This window comes from Oncorhynchus kisutch, linkage group LG3, assembly GCF_002021735.2.
Source record: "Oncorhynchus kisutch isolate 150728-3 linkage group LG3, Okis_V2, whole genome shotgun sequence".
NCBI lineage: Eukaryota > Metazoa > Chordata > Actinopteri > Salmoniformes > Salmonidae > Oncorhynchus > Oncorhynchus kisutch.
The window spans coordinates 54,877,611-54,894,598 of record NC_034176.2 but is presented as its reverse complement, the minus strand read 5'-3'; the positions used below and the strand labels follow the sequence as shown (position 1 = coordinate 54,894,598).

The following is a 16,988-nucleotide window of genomic DNA, read 5'->3' as shown; positions in this document are numbered from 1 at the left end:
CTACATCCTACATCCCCCTACTACTGTCTTGAAAGGCTAAATGGCCTTGAATATTAAGATGCTCTCATCCCCAATACTATAATGTTTCCCCTTCATGGTGAATAGAGAGCTCCCGGCTAGCAGCTAACCTCTTCACCACCTTGGCCATGTTATCATCCCTAGCTACCAAACAGACACCATTACTCCTCGTTCTCCACCGTGAAAGAGTATTCCGGCAGGTGCTACACATTGGTGGTGGATGGGGTAATTTACCTAATATACAATGGAAAGTGTTTTGAGACCATAAAATGCAATTTATCACTCAGGCGGCGGTTCATTCAAGACAGAGGTCCCAATTCAATCTAAATCTAAACGCTTGTCATTAACAAGAACGCAATCCAGGGAAAGAAGGATGCATTGCATCATCTTGAGACCATTGCATCTTGAGACCATAGCTTTTTTCAGAGTATAGCCAAGTGGCGGTTTGAAACTGATTCAGATTGTTTAATAGTCACAGGGTTGCAGGTGTGGTTGCAGCGTACAGTGAAACTCATATGCTTCGAGCTCCAACATGCAGAACTAGTGAAATAAAAGAATGAAAATTGTAATAACAAAAACTATAGAAATAGCACTATATTCATAATAACAACTGAGGCAGAGATGAATAAATAAATGGGGTGGAGGCAGAGTAAAGACTGTTGAGGGGGTGAGGTGGAATGACCATAGGGGGAGCAGAAGCATGATCATTTAGTGAAATCAAACCAAAAAGTAATAATATAAATATTAACAACAGCAACAGTGATGAATGTTGTTGGGGTGGGGGCAGAGTAATGTCCGTTGGGGCGGAGAAGAGAAAGAATGTCCATAGGGGGAGTAGCAGGTAAGATAGGTGAGAGTTGAGGGTGTCCATAGGGGGAGGAGCAGGGGGAGGGGAGCAGGTATCTGACTAGAGGTGGCTATTCAGCAGCCTGATGGTCTGAGGGTGGAAACTATTGGCCAGTCTTTTTTTTCTTTTTTTTGCCATGATGCTCCTGTAATGCCTGCGTCTGAGTGACTGAAGCGGGGAGAACAGGGCGTGGCTTAGGGGACTGGGGTCCCTGAAGATCTTCTTGGCCTTCATACAACACCTGGTGTTGTAGGTGTCCTGTTGGGCAGGCACCGTGTGCCCAATGGTGCGTTCGACTGCATGTATCGCCCTGTGAAGGGCCTTGCGGTCCGCGGGGGTGGAGTTGCCGTACCAGGCTGTGATGCAGCCTGACAGTATGCTCTTGATGGTGCTCCTGTAGAACACTGTGAGAGCCCTCGGGGGACAGGCCAAATGTCCTCAGCATCCTGAGGTTGAAGAGTTGCTGTCGTGCCTTCTTCACTACGGTGTCCGTGTGGTTAGACCATTTCAGCTTCTCAAACACAAGTATACAGCGGTGGTGCATAATGGAATGTGTCAAGCCTCTGGTGCCTTTGGAAATTCCACCGAATGCTACAGCTGCTTGCATTGATGCACATGGGAAGAACTCCAGCAAGCATGGTTTACAGAAGGTGGAGTACGATTGTCTCTCTGGAGTACAGCACAGCACCAAACAAAACAACACAGCCCCTGCAAAACCATATAAATAAACTGTAGCTGTTAGAAAGAGGTAGCGAGGAAGAAAGATGGAGAGAGAGATAGGAAGACAAGGAAAGAGAGCGAGGGAGGGAAAGAAGGAAAGAGAGAGAGGGGAGGGAGAGAGAGAAAGAGAGAAGCATGCTAATGGTAATCAATAATGTTCTCTAGGGGATTCTCCCTGGTTCCTCCTTCATCGTCTTCCTACTCCTCCTCCCTTATTCCAATAGCATGTGCCACACACAAAAAAACATGGCTCACACCCACACACATAAATACATGTACTGTACACACAGCAAACACACCACGCGGCCCACACACAGGTACCCCAGGGTCTAGGCTCATTATATCGACTATGCTTGGAGAGAACAGTGATTTGTTGTGGTAGCTTCCCAGTTTGTCAGACCTTGTCGACACTCCCTTGTGACAGCAATTATCTCTGTCCACAGCCATGTCACTCAGCAAGGGCCCGGGTCTGCGGGATTAATATGCTAGGTATATTTAGCTAATGTTGTGTTTAAGCTAAACCATTTGAAGTACACTGAACAAGATATATATGCAAAATGCAACAATTTCAAAGATTTTACTGTGTTATAGCTCATATAAGGAAATCAGTTAACTGAAATACATTCATTAGGATCCTAATCTATGGATTTCACATAACTGGGAATACAAATATACATTTGTTGGTCACAGATACCAACAACAACAAAAAAGGTAGGGCCATTTGCCTCATGCCTCACGACACATCTCCTTCGCATATACTTGATCAGGCTGTTGATTGTGGCCTGTGGAATGTTGTTCTACACCTCTTCAATTGCTGTGTGAAGTTGCTGGATATTGGCAGAAACTGGAACACGCTGTCGTACACATGTCTGGTGAGTATGCAGGCCATGGAAGAACTGGAATATATGCGATATGAGACCGTGCATTATCATGCTGAAATATGAGGTGGTGGTGGAGGATGAATGGCACGACAATGGGCCTCAGGATCTTGTCAAGGTATCTCTGTGCATTCAAATTGCAATTGATAAATTGCAATTGTATTCGCTGTCCATAGCTTATGCATGCCCATACCACAACCCCACCGCCACCATGGGTTCTGACTTAGAATATGTGGACAACTACAAATACCTAGGTGTCTGGCTAGACTGTAAACTCTCCTTCCAAACTCACACCAAGCATCTCCAATCCAAAATTAAATCTAGAATCGGCATCCTATTTCGCAACAAAGCATCCTTTACTCATGCTGCCAAACATACCCTCGTAAAACTGACCATCCTACCGATCCTTGACTTCGGCGATGTCATCTATTAAATAGCCTCCAACACTCTACTCAACAAATTGGATGCAGTTTATCACAGTGCCATCCGTTTTGTCACCAAAGCCCCATATATTACCCACCACTGCGACCTGTACGCTCTCGTTGGCTGGCCATCGCTTCATACTCGTAGCCAAACCCACTGGCTCCAGGTCATCTACAAGTCTCTGCTAGGTAAAGCCCTGCCTTATCTCAGCTCACTGGTCACCATAGCAGCACCCACCCGTAGCACGCGCTCCAGCAGCTATATCTCACTGGTCATCCCCAAAGCCAATTCCTCCTTTGGCCGCGTTTCCTTTCCCGTTCTCTGCTGCCAATGACTGGAACGAACTGCAAAAATCACTGAAGCTGGAGACCCATATCTAACTCACTAGCTTTAAGCACCAGCTGTCAGGGCAGCTCACAGAGCACTGCACCTGTACATAGCCCATCCAACTACCTCATCCCCATACTGTATTTATTTATCTTGCTCCTTTGCACCCCAGTATCTCTACTTGCACATTCATCTTCTGCACATCTACCATTCCAGTGTCTAATTGCTATATTGTAATTACTTCGCCACCATGGCCTATTTATTGCCTTACCTCCCTTATCTTACCTCATTTGCACTCACTGTATATAGATCTTTCTTTTTTCTACTGTATGTTTGTTTATTCCATGTGTAACTGTGTTGATGTATGTGTCGAACTGCTGTGCTTTATCTTGGCCAGGTCGCAGTTGTAAATGAGAACTTGTTCTCAACAAGCCTACCTGGCTAAATAAAGGTGAAATTTAAAACAATAAAATGGGGCACTCTGTTTACAACGTTGACATCAGCAAACCGCACGCCCACCCGACGCCATACACGCTGTCTGCCATCTGCCTGTGTAACGATTGTCATCGGGAGAAGGAGAAGAAGACCAAAGTGCAGTGTGGTACGTATTCATAATAATTTTAATAAAGATGAATACTGAACAAAAACAACCAACCGACAAACAGTTCTGTAAGGTGCAACAAAAACACGAAACAGAAAATAACTACCCACAACCCATAGTGGGAAAACAGGCTGCCTAAGTATGGTTCTCAATCAGAGACAACGATCGACAGTTGCCTCTGATTGGGAACCATACCAGGCTAAAGACAGAAATACAAAACATAGAATACACAACATAGAATGCCCACCCCAACTCACGCCCTGACCAAACTAAAACAGAGACATAAAAAAGGAACTACGGTCAGGATGTGACAGCCTGGTACAGTTGAAACCGGGATTAATCTGTGAAGAGCACACGTCTCCAGCATGCCAGTGGCCATCGAAGGATAGCATTTGCCCACTGAAGTCGGTTATAACGCCGAACTGCAGTCAAGTCAAGACCCTGGGCAAGCAAGCAGGTGAGCTTCCCTGACACGGTTTCTGACAGTTTGAGCAGATATTATTCGGTTGTGCAAACCCACAAAATTATCAGCTGTCCGGGTGGCTTGTCTCAGACCATCCCGCAGGTGAAAAAGCCAGCGGTGGAGGTCCTGGGCTGGCGTGGTTACACGTGGTCTGCAGTTGTGAGGCCGGTTGGACGTACTGCCAAATTCTCTAAAACGACGTTGCTTATGTGCTTATGGTAGAGAAATGAACAATCAATTATCTGGCAACTGGTCTGGTAGAATTCCTGCTGTCAGCATGCCAATTGCACGCTCCCTCAAAACTTGAGACATCAGTGCTTCCCTACCAAGCAAAAAGTTTGTAACTGCTCATTTGGTCGAAAATTTGTTAATGTCATTACTGCTACATTGATACATGCTTAATCATGTGGAGAAATATCCTGCCTCTATTGTTTTGTGTTTTAGAGAAAATGTGGGTCATGTTAGCAGCAACTGTATAAAGTTACTGTGAAACCACAGTAAATAAAATACATTTTTCTCAGTTCCACGCTATGAGCAGTTACTGCCGTTTTGCTTGATAGGGCAGTGTGGCATTGTGTTGTGTGACAAAACTCCACATATTATAGTGGCCTTTCATTGTCCCCAGTATAAGGTGCACATGTGTAATGATCATGCTGTTTAATCAACATCTTGATATACCAAACCTGTCAGGTGGATGGATTATCTTGGCAGTTGAAAAGTTGAAATGTTCACTACAGTGAAGTAAACAAATTTGTGCACAAAATTTGAGACAAATAAGCTTTTTGTACGTATGGAACATTTGTCGGGTCTTTTATTTAAGCCCATGAAACATGGGACCAACACTTTACATGTTGTGTTCATAATTTTGTTCAGTATACTGTACAGACGCGCTACATACACTACCATTCAAAAGTTTGGGTTCACTTAGAAATGTCCTTGTTTTCCATGAAAACATACATGAAATGAGTTGCAAAATGAATAGCAAATATAGGCAAGACGTTGACAAGGTTATAAATAATGATTTTTCATTGAAATAATAATTGTGTCCTCCATTTGCAGCAATTACAGCCTTGCAGATATTTGGCATTCTAGTTGTCAATTTGTTGAGGTAATCTGAAGAGATTTCACCCCATGCTTCCTGAAGCACCCCCTACTTCTTCCCTAAATAGTTCTTGCATAGTTTGGAGCTGTGCTTTGGGTCATTGTCCTGTTGTAGGAGGAAATTGGATGCCGTCCACAGGGTATGACATGGCGTTGCAAAATGGAGTGGTAGCCTTCCTTCTTCAAGATCCCTTTTACCCTGTACAAATCTCCCACTTTACCACCACCAAAGCGCCCCCAGACCATCACATTGCCTCCACCATGCTTGACAGATGGCATCAAGCACTCCACCAGCATCCTTTCATTTTTTCTGCCTCTCACGAATGTTCTTCTTTGTGATCCGAACACAGGCTTATACTTTTTTTCCCAATCTTCCTCTGTCCAGTGTCTGTGTTCTTTTGCCCATCTTAATCTTTTCTTTTTTATTGGCCAGTCTGAGAGATGGCTTTTTCTTTGCAACTCTGCCTAGAAGGCCAGCTTCCCAGAGTCGCTGATGTTGATGTAGAGACTGGTGTTTTGTGGGTACTATTTAATGAAGCTGCCAGTTGAGGACTTGTGAGGCGTCTGTTTCTCAAACTAGACACTCTAATGTACTTGTCCTCTTGCTCAGTTGTGCACCAGGGCCTCCCACTCCCTTTTCTATTCTGGTTGGAGCCAGTTTACATTGTTCTGTGAAGGGAGTAGTACACAGCTTTGTATGAGATCTTCAATTTCTTGGCAATCTCTCACATGGAATAGCTTTAATTTCTCAGAACAAGAATAGACTGACGAGTTTCAGAAAGTTTTTTGTGCCTGTAATCGAACCCACAAATGCTGATGTTCTAGATACTCAACTAGTCTAAAGAAGGACAGTTTTATTGCTTCTTTAATCAGCACAAAGGTTTTCAGCTGTGCTAACATAATAGCAAAAGGGTTTTGAAATGATCAATTAGCCTTTTAAAATTATAAACTTGGATTAGCTAACACAACGTGCCATTGGAACACAGGAGTGATGGTTGCTGATAATGGGCTTCTGTACGCCTATGTAGATATTCCATTAAAAATCAGCCGTTTCCAGCTACAATTGTAATTTACAACATTAACAATGGCTTCACTGAATTTCTGATCAATCTGAAAAAATGGATTTTCTTTCAAAAACAAGGACATTTCTAAGTGACCCCAAACTTTTGAACGGTAGACTATACACAACAACTCAGCAGCCGTTACCCTTTACCCAATGTCGAACATGTTATGAAAAATATTTTTCATAGGCATGCTAGGCTAGAGCAATACGACAACTTGTCGCAGAGCTGTTATTTCATGTTTGAGTAGCGCTTAGGTATGTATCATGAATGCCTGGGAAACCGTTGGTATATAGTGTCACAGTTCACTTTACAGTAGTCTGCAATGTCAAGGTTTTAAGACGTTAAGTATTATCTTTTCCCACCAAGAATGTAAGATTGTCTACAATAGTCTACCACACAACCTTTAAAAAAAAGGATTTAAAAAAAACCACAATAACACTGAATAAAACAGGAAACCAAAGTAACATCAGAAGCTATTTACTGTACTTGCCAATCACATTTGTAGCACAAATGACCTTATGAAACTCTTCCTTTCCATATTTCTTTCTTCTTCTTCGATAATGGCCCTCCTCACTCAGCCTTTCTGTGCATTCAGGCAGCACTAATAGCATTGCAGAACATCCTTCCACAATAGTGCAGCTAAAGGACTCCATTAAATGAAGATGGATAGGAGAGGATTGTGGTGGCCTCCACAGCTGGTTCCATATAGCCCAGACTCAGACGTACTCTCTGTGTGCTTGAGAGATAAAGGCATCATGGATGACACACATCAGTGACATGATGGGGGATGAGATTTTTCTCTTGAGCCGACAATGAGAGTATGAGATCAAACAGGAGGGGAAGGGAGGGAATATAGAGGGGGGAGAGGAAGAAGGAGGCAGGAAATAGAGGAGTAGGGAAGGTGGGAAAGAAAGAAAGAAAGAGACACATATTTCACTGGATGTGTAAATGTGAGTCATCCAGTTGGCGTTTCCACTCACTAGCAAATATGGTCTTGAGAGGAAGCCCAGTGTCCGGCAGTGGGAGATGATAGAACAAGATGGATTTTGGCTGACATTCTGCACATTTTCTCATCGATGGAACATTTTGATACGGTTTTCTGTTTCCAAAACCGGAATCTGTTCCGAACAGAGTGGATAAAGTTTTGTAGACTTTACCCTTTACCCAATTTTTTAAAATTGCATTATTTAGAAGGAGTGCAAGAGTAAATTTAGTTATTGCGCAACTTCACAGAGTAGGCGCTCCCCAACGGTAATATGCAAAAACATGCTAGAACGCGCCAATAAGCTCTTGCTAGCTTTGCTCTGCCTACCTGCCTATTTTCTCCCATTGGAAACGACAGGCTGTTGTCTATCTTGGGTTAGTTATACAAATATTTGGTAAGTGACCACTGAGCAGTAATGGTGCGTGGGCAAAATCACTCGGATAGCCAAACCAGGAAGAAATATCCATATTACAAAAAGTATCCAATTCCCATACTTGAGTAAAAGTAAAGATACCTTAATAGAAAATGACTCAAGTAAAAGTGAGTCACCCAGGACAATACTGCTTGAGTAAAAGTCTAAAAGTATTTGGTTTTAAATATATTTAAGTATCAAAAGTAAATGTAATTGCTAAAAATACTTAAGTATCAAAATTATAAATAATTTCAAATTGTTTATCTTAAGCAAACAAGACGGCATAATTTTATTTAAATGTTTTATTTTCAGATAGCCAGGGGAACATTCCAACACATAATTTACAAATGAAGCCTGTGTGTTTAATTAATCCACCAGATCAGAGGCAGAAGGCATGACCAGATATGTTATCTTGATAAGTGTGTGAATTTGACCATTTTCCTGTACCGCTCAGCATTGAAATTGTACTTTTGAGTGTCAGGGAAAATGTATGGAGTAAAAAGTACATAGTTTTGCGGTGAATGTAGTGAAGTGAAAGTAAAAGTAGTCAAAAATATAAATAGTAAAGTAAAGTAAAGTACAGATACCACAAAAAAACGACTTAAGTAGTACTTTAAAGTATTTTTACTTAAGTACTTTACACCACTGATTACAACCTACAGTTGAAGTCTGAAGTTTACATACACTTAGTTTGGAGTCAATAAAACTCGTTTTTCAACCACTCCACAAATTTCTTGTTAACAAACTATAGTTTTGGCAAGTCGGTTAGGAAATCTACTTTGTGCATGACACAAGTAATATTTCCAACAATTGTTTACAGACAGATTATTTCACTTATAATTCACTGTATCACAATTCCAGTGGGTCAGAAGTTTACATACAAAAAGTTGACTGACTATTTCTAGGCCTACCTTCAAACTCAGAGCCTCTTTGCTTGATATCATGGAAAAATCAAACACCTGAAGGTACCACGTTCATCTGTACAAATAATAGTACACAAGTATAAACACCATGGGACCACACAGCTGTCATACCGCTCAGGAAGGAGAAGCATTCTGTCTCCTAGAGATGAACTTACTTTGGTGCGAAAAGTGCAAATCAATCCCAGAACAACAGCAAAGGACCTTGTGAAGATGCTGGAGGAAACAGGTACAAAAGTATCTATATCCACAGTTAAACAAGTCCTATTTGACATAATCTGAAAGGCCGCTCAGCAAGGACGAAGTCACTGCTCCAAAACCGCCATAAAAATCCAGACAACGATTTGCCACTGCACATGGGGACAAATATCGTACTTTTTGAAGAAATGTCCTCTGGTCTGATGAAACAAAAATATAACTTTTTGGCCATAATGACCATTGTTATGTTTGAAGGAAAAAGGGGGAGGCTTGCAAGCCAAAGAACACCACCTGTGAAGCACAGGGGTTGGCAGCATCATGTTTTGGGGGTGCTTTGCTGCAGGAGGGACTGGTGCACTTCACAAAATAGATGGCATCATGAGGTAGGAAAATGATGTGGATAAATTGAAGCAACATCTCAAGACATCAGTCAGGAAGTTAAAGCTTGGTTGCAAATGAGTCTTCGAAATGGACAATGACCCCAAGCATACTTCCAAAGTTGTAGCAAAATGGCTTAAAGACAACAAAGTCAAGGTATTGGAGTGGCCATCACAAAGCCCTGACCTCAATCCTATAGAACATTTGTGGGCATAACTGAAAAAGCGTCTGCGAGCAAGGAGGCCTACAAACTTGACTCAGTTACACCAGCACTGTCAGGAGGAATGGGCCAAAATCCACCCAACTTATTGCGGGAAGCTTGTGGAAGGTTACGCAAAACATTTGACCCAAGTAAAAAAAAAATGTAAAGGCAATGCTACCAAATACTAATTGAATGTATGTAAACTTCTGACCCACTGGGAATGTGAAGAAAGAAATTAAAATTGAAATAAATCATTCTCTCTACTATTATTCTGACATTTCACATTCTTAAAATAAAGTGGTGATCCTAACTGACCTAAGTCAGAGAATATTTACTAAGATTAAATGTCAGGAATTGTGAAAAACTAAGTTTAAATGTATTTGGCTAAGGTGTACGTAAACTTCCAACTTCAACTGTATGTGTTTTGATAATTGTTTTCCCTATTACCTGTTAGTTCATATGCCTTGTCATCATGATATATACTGTAGGCAGGGGTGAAAGTAAGGCGGTGAGCCTATCACAATAATTAAAACAAAATGTCAATTAAACTATAGGCTATTATACCACTTTTTATCATTACCGCATGTCAGCGGCATGAAAAATGTGCGAATGAACTTCAAAATGTGTGGTATAGCCTACGCTTCAAAATGTGATGTGGTTCGACGAGAACACCGAAAAAGGCAGAGATGAGTGTGTCGGGTTCACCTAGGAGTCACGAAAAGGGTTGTACTAAAATGTTTGATGTATTAGAATAATTGATTATGCTTATGTTTTATTAATAGAAGGGGAGGGGTTATAAGACCCCTACGGATTAACAATATATATATTCATTGTAGAAGTTTAGTATTGTTCTACAGTTGTATTTTAGTTGTCTCTTTCTCTCTCTCTGCCTCATTATAAAGAGGCCTCTCTTAGAAATGTGTGACTTAGACAGAACTCTGCAGGGGAGTGAAGGAGATAAGACTAGGCAAACATTCCACAATAAATCAGCTTTGGGGGGAGGGGACATTTACTGCTAAGTGTTTAGCTAACAATAAAGGCCCTGTTAATACAGCTTTGTAGGCATGGTTTTGGTCCCAGGAGTAGAGAATGATGACGTAGTCAGTGACATCACCAGGGTTCAAGAAAACAACTGGAGACCTTTTGTTTGGTACAGAACTTACTCAGAAACATTCGTGCTATGTTCCTGTTTGTCAACTTCTGTCTGCAATTGTATTAATAAAGGTTTTTGAATGATTTAATTAAAGATATTGTCATTATTCTAATTTCACCAATGAGTAACTGATTGATAAGGAAACGAACCCTAAACAAATGGCTGACACCGAGACGTGCACAGACAACAGTGAACGCATCAATTCTGGCCTAATGACTACACTTTTTGGTTGTTTTGTGTAACAGATGTATCTTCACCACTGTTTGGAGACTGGGAATATGTTGCGAGTGGATGAATGTGCACGGGCAGCCTAGTAAAGGATCCCTTTGAAGTGATTGTTTGGCAATCAGATGAAAATATTATGACTGTTTGTTTTTATGGCACAATAAAAGGTCATACATTTTAAAAGTTGAATAACAAATCATTACAACCAGGCCTACAGAAATCTTATTGAATTAATAGGGATTCTATATGTAATTCTATGATTGGCCCATAAACATTTTGGGGAGTTCCCACACCGGGAAGAAATGTATTCTATTGTCACCCCTGCATATAGGCCTAAGGCCGAGACTATAAGAAGACACGGTGGCTGAATAAATTCAACCACACCTTTGTTTCATTATAAAACCGGAGAGCAACATCTGTCCGTTGAAGTCCACAAAGCATAGTGCATGTAACAAACAGTTGTATGACCTACAGCATGGTCAAGCAAGTTCATCTTGCCAACATTTTCAGACTACTAAACAACTATTGATTTAGAACCACAGAGTTAGCATACCGCAAGTCGCAAAGAAAACAGGAGCTGCCTCCACTATTCCAGCATCATTTAAACGTCAAGATTTCAACATTATCAAATGACCTATGCTTAGTCTAATACAGTGACAACTAAAAGATACCAAAAACTATTTAGTCCAATCAACGTAAGCTAAATATGATGTGGCTGCCCATGGTAGCCTACATCTAGCTATATATTGAACTTACATCCTCTCAGGCCGGGGGCCCAATGTATGAATTTATGGTTGTATCAGAATCGCCGTTATAATCTTTGGCTAGTATGGAGAATTAAGTAAATCCACAGGTCCAAATCTCTATTTCCATTGATGGCTAATTTAGGAAAGGGCCAATTTGAGAAGTGTGCTGCAGAATGGCAGTAGCATAACAAATGAATAATGGAGGGAGGAAGAAGAGAGCGAGAGAGAGAAAAAGAGACATAGAAGCAAACGGTGACCCAGGAGAACTATACAACAGACTGGCTTTAGCAGCATAACAAATCTGTGAGAGGAATGGAAGGAGGGAGGAAGAAGATGAAGAGAGAGCAGGTGCAACAGAATGAACGGGGACAAAAAATAGGTTATAAGAGGAAGCTAGAGAGCGAGGAGGAGGAAAAATGGACTCAGTGAATCTGAAGAGCACACATTGAGTTTCATTAGGCTGGTGACTATCCCGAAATGGGTCAATTTCCCTACATTTACAGTTAACGGATGCACTCCCCCAAGGGCCCCTACCACGGAGGCACTAAATCTCTGCGCCTAATAAAATCCTATATCAAAATGTGTTCCAACTCATAAGCTAGCGAACAAAACACCCCCACCGCTACGCCTCACTGTGTGTGTGTGTCCGTTTCTGTGCGTGCAAACAGCTAATATTCCATCAATCTCGGAGCGTGTGTGTTAACGCTCAATTTGAGTGAGAACGGCCATAATTCCCTTGTCCCTCCCTCCTTCTGTTCCGCTCTCTCTATTTTTCTCCATTCCTCCCTCTCTTTCCCTCCCTCCCGCTCCCTCTCTCCCTCCATCCCTACCTTCATTCCTTTCCCTCTTCCACCCTACGGTAGTCCATCTTTCCCACTGCCAGCCTTAATCAACTCATGTTCACACATCTTTTTTTCAAATGACAAATCTGCCTTGGGTGAATAGCTAATAAAGTAGCAGGGGCAGCTCAACCAGCCAATGCTGCTCTGAAGAGAGTGGCATGGGAAGAGTAAATTTGAGGATTACTATAGAAAGGGCTTCAGGCTAGTTGGAGGTTAGTTAGTGTTGAATATTTCAATAGGGTTCAGCATCAAACGGAATGAGGTGGGAGCAAAATGGCAAGGGAGGGGTTGTATTCCATTGTAACAAACAACTTTGTATCTGCTATGGAACAAAACTAGTGCATTGGAAGATGTGACTTGATCAAACCCACTCCACTCCTCTCTGTCAGTGAATATACAGACAAGCAGTATATGGCTCTTGGTGGATCTGAGTAAGACACTGCAGCTATAGCTTGTGCTGCAACACCACTGTATTACGTGTTTATTTGATGTGGCGTCTTCTAGGCCTAGGTTGAACTGTAATGCCTGAATTTGACTGAATGAGCTTAGCATAATTTATGAGCTGATCTAAACAGCACGAAACAATCAACATTGCCACAATCACAGCTTACGGATGTAACAATGACACATCATTGGCTACCCCGTGGATGAGTAGAGACTGCATAGGGAACATGCGCTGCTGGAGTCTGACTTACAATAGCTTCATGCCATAGACTGCTTACTTTGCTAAGCATTTAGAAAAGCCATACATAATTAACAGTCCTATCACCAGCTGCTGCATCTAGCTAGCTAGCCGCAGGGGAGCCCAGTTCATTTGACTGGCAGTCCAGGCTGAGGGAATCTACTTGGCAGTATCCTCTCTGCTAGTGTATGTCATTGACTCACAAGCCAAACAGCATTAGCCATGTCACTGCTAGCAAATATTTTGAAGGGAGAAAAGGAAGCCACCAGTGACTACTCTACATTGGTAGATGGTGTGGCCTTTCAACATTGAACTATCCTGTATTTATTCCCCATTTAAAAACACACAAAAACAAGGCCTAGGCTAGAGGTTAGACATATGAACCAGAGTCGGAGGATTGCCAGTTGAATCTCAGGCCTGGCAACAGTGGGAATGAGACATGAACTGGCAAGCTGAGGGTTGCTGGCATTGAGTACACCACATCAGTCGCTGGCTTCATCAATAAGTGCATCGATGACGTCATCCCCACAGTGACTATATGTACATACCCCAACCAGAAGCCATGGATTACATGACACATCCGCACTGAGCTAAAGGGTAGAGCTGCCGCTTCAAGGAGTGGGACTCTAACCTGGAAGCTTATAAGAAATCCCGCTATGCCCTCCGATGAACCATCAAACAGGCAAAGCGATAATACAGAACTAAGATTGAATCATACTACACCGGCTCCGATGCTCGTCGGATGTGGCAGGGCTTGCAAACTATTACAGACTACAAAGGGAAGCATAGCCGCGAGCTGCAAAGTGACACGAGCCTACCAGATGAGCTAAATTACTTCTATGCTCGCTTTGAGGCAAGTAACACTGAAATATGCATGAGCGCATCAGCTGTTCCGGACGACTGCTTGATCATGCTCTCCGTAGCCGATGTGAGTAAGACCTTTAAACAGGTCAACATTCACAAGGCCAGAGGGATTACCAGGACGTGTACTCCGAGCATGCGCTGATCAACTGGCAAGTGTCTTCACTGACATTTTCAACATGTCCCTGACTGACTCTGTAATACCAACATGTTTTAAGTAGACCACCATAGTCCCTGTGCCCAAGAACACTAAGATTAGCTTCCTAAATGACTACCAACCCGTAGTACTCACATCTGTAGCCATGAACTGCTTTGAAAGGCCGGTCATGGTTCACATCAACACCATTGTCCCAGAAACCCTAGACCCACTCCAATTTGCATACCGCCTCAACAGATCCACAGATGATGCAATCTCTATTGCACTCCACACTGCCCTTTCCCACCTGGACAAAAGGAACACCTATGTGAGAATGCTATTCATTGACTACAGCTTAGCGTTCAACACCATAGTGCCCTCAAAGCTCATCACTAAGGACCCTGGGACAAAACTCCTCCCTCTGCAACTGGATACCGGACTTCCTGACGGGCCGCACCCAGGTGGTAAAGGTAGGTAACAACACATCTACCACGCTGATCCTCAACACGGGGGCCCCTCCTGTACCCCCTGTTCACTCATGACCACATGGCTAGGCACGACTCCAAAGTCAGTATTCATCTAAAATAACTCAAGAAATCTGTCATTCATTTTTACGTTTTGGCCGAGGAGATTTTTGTTGCGCAATTGTACACCCAACTAAAATCTTTGGTGAATAATCCCTACTGTTGACCAATCGCTGACGAATGGGCATAGACTTGATCTACCGAATTCAGCTTGCCTCAAGTAAACAGCTGGAAAACCCTTGCCGAAGACCAAAACAGTCATAAAATGTAAATCATAATATATGCACAAACTATTCCGGATGGGAAGTATGCGGATGCCTTAAACCATAGGCAGAAGTTTACTGAATTGATTACTAGATCATTAGGTGGAAATTAAAGTTTCGGCTTTGATACAGGTGTTGTATTAGTCTATAAATAAATCTCTGCCAAAATGTGTCATCTCTCCCATTTCCTATTCGACTAGTAGTTGTTCTGAAATGTTAATTGCTTGCCTACATTTTACTCCCTCCTGACTAGTGACAAAATTAAGGAAATTAGAAGCCGAAAATCTCCCCTCCCTTCTATCTTGGGACTGCAAGGCCTGGCACACTTCAGAATCATTTTTGGTAGCTCAAACTCAGGTTGACCAGTAGTGTGTGTCACAGAAAATATTTGACTCTAGCCACAAATTAAGGAAATTAGAAGGGGGAGGAGAATTTCAGAACCCCCCCTTCTAATTTCCTTAATTTTGTCACTAGAGTCAAATACTTTCTATGGCACACATCAGAGTCAAATACTTTCAATAGAACAAACTTAACGTCAGGATAGGCAACAGAAATCAATAATGAATGTATGTGTGTTATATTAAACATAGAGGAGGGAGTAAAATGTCAGCAAGCAATAAACATTTCAGAACAACTACTGGTCAATAAGATATGGGAGAGATGATGAATTTTGGCAAAGAGATTTATTTATAGACTAATACACTTAATAACTCTACCTACAGTCAATAATACAGTAGAAAAAAAGAAAACGAAAAAGTACATATTACCTCAATTACTTCGACTAACCGGTGCACCCACACATTGACTCTGTACGGGTACCCCCTGTACATAGCCTCGCTGTTGTTATTTTACCGCTGCTCTTTAATTACTTGAACATTTTATTTTTACTTATCTATTTTTTTACTTAACACTTATTTTTCTTTAAACTGCATTGTTGGTTAAGGGCTTGTAAGTAAGCATTTCACTCTTTTATTTATTTGATTTATTTCACCTTTATTTAACCAGGTAGGCTAATTGAGAACAAGTTCTCATTTGTAACTGCGACCTGGCCAAGATAAAGCATAGCAATTCAACACATAAGACAACACAGTTACACATGGAATAAACAAAACATACAGTCAATAATACAGTAGAAAAAAGAAAATTAAAAAGTCTATATACAGTGAGTGCAAATGAGGTAAAATAAGGGAGTTAAGGTAATAAATAGGCCATGGTGGCGAAATAATTACAATATAGCAATTAAACACTGGAATGGTAGATGTGCAGAAGATGAATGTGCAAGTAGAGATACTGGGGTGCAAAGGAGCAAGATAAATAAATAAATATAGTACGGGGATGAGGGAGATAGATGGGCTGTTTACAGATGGGCTATGTACAGGTGCAGTGATCTGTGAGCTGCTCTGATAGCTGGTGCTTAAAGCTAGTGAGGGAGATATGAGTCTCCAGCTTCAGTGATTTTTGCACTTCGTTCCAGTCATTGGCAGCAGAGAACTGGAAGGAAAGGTGACCAAAGGAGGAATTGGCTTTGGGGGTGACCAGTGAGATATACCTGCTGGAGCGCGTGCTACGGGTGGGTGCTGCTATGGTGACCAATGAGCTGAGATAAGGCGGGGCTTTACCTAGCAGAGACTTCTAGATAACCTGTACGACGAGTATGAAGCGAGGGCTAACCAACGAGAGCGTACAGGTCGCAGTGGTGTGTAGTGTAGGGGGCTTTGGTGACAAAACGGATGGCACTGTGGTAGACTTCATCCAATTTGTTGAGTAGAGTGTTGGAGGCTATTTTATAGTTGACATCGCCGAAGTCGAGGATCGGTAGGATGGTCAGTTTTACGAGGGTATGTTTGGCAGCATGAGTGAAGGATGCTTTGTTGCGATATAGGAAGCTGATTCAAGATTTAATTTTGGATTGGAGATGCTTAACAACCTCTTGGAACTACCCATCCCGGATCCGGGAGAATTGTCATCAACTGACACTAAGTAGCATAACGCAAAGGACAAAAAATCTTACTAGAAAAT

The 16,988-nt window shown here is 42.0% G+C and overlaps 1 protein-coding gene across 3 annotated transcripts in view; it reads right to left on the bottom strand.

The window, feature by feature from the left end:
* Positions 1-16,988, bottom strand: part of LOC109884966 (tetraspanin-4) — a 115,740-nt gene that overhangs the window by 40,450 nt on the left and 58,302 nt on the right. Inside the window, exon 1 of one of the 3 annotated variants that reach the window (XM_020476854.2) lies at positions 6,958-7,259. The exons of the other annotated variants lie outside the window; for them this stretch is intronic. Within the exon in view, the coding sequence (XP_020332443.1) occupies positions 6,958-7,095 (138 nt within the window). The 5' untranslated portion in view covers positions 7,096-7,259. Of the gene's footprint in view, positions 1-6,957; positions 7,260-16,988 lie in introns of those variants that run through there. 3 annotated transcript variants of the gene reach the window in all.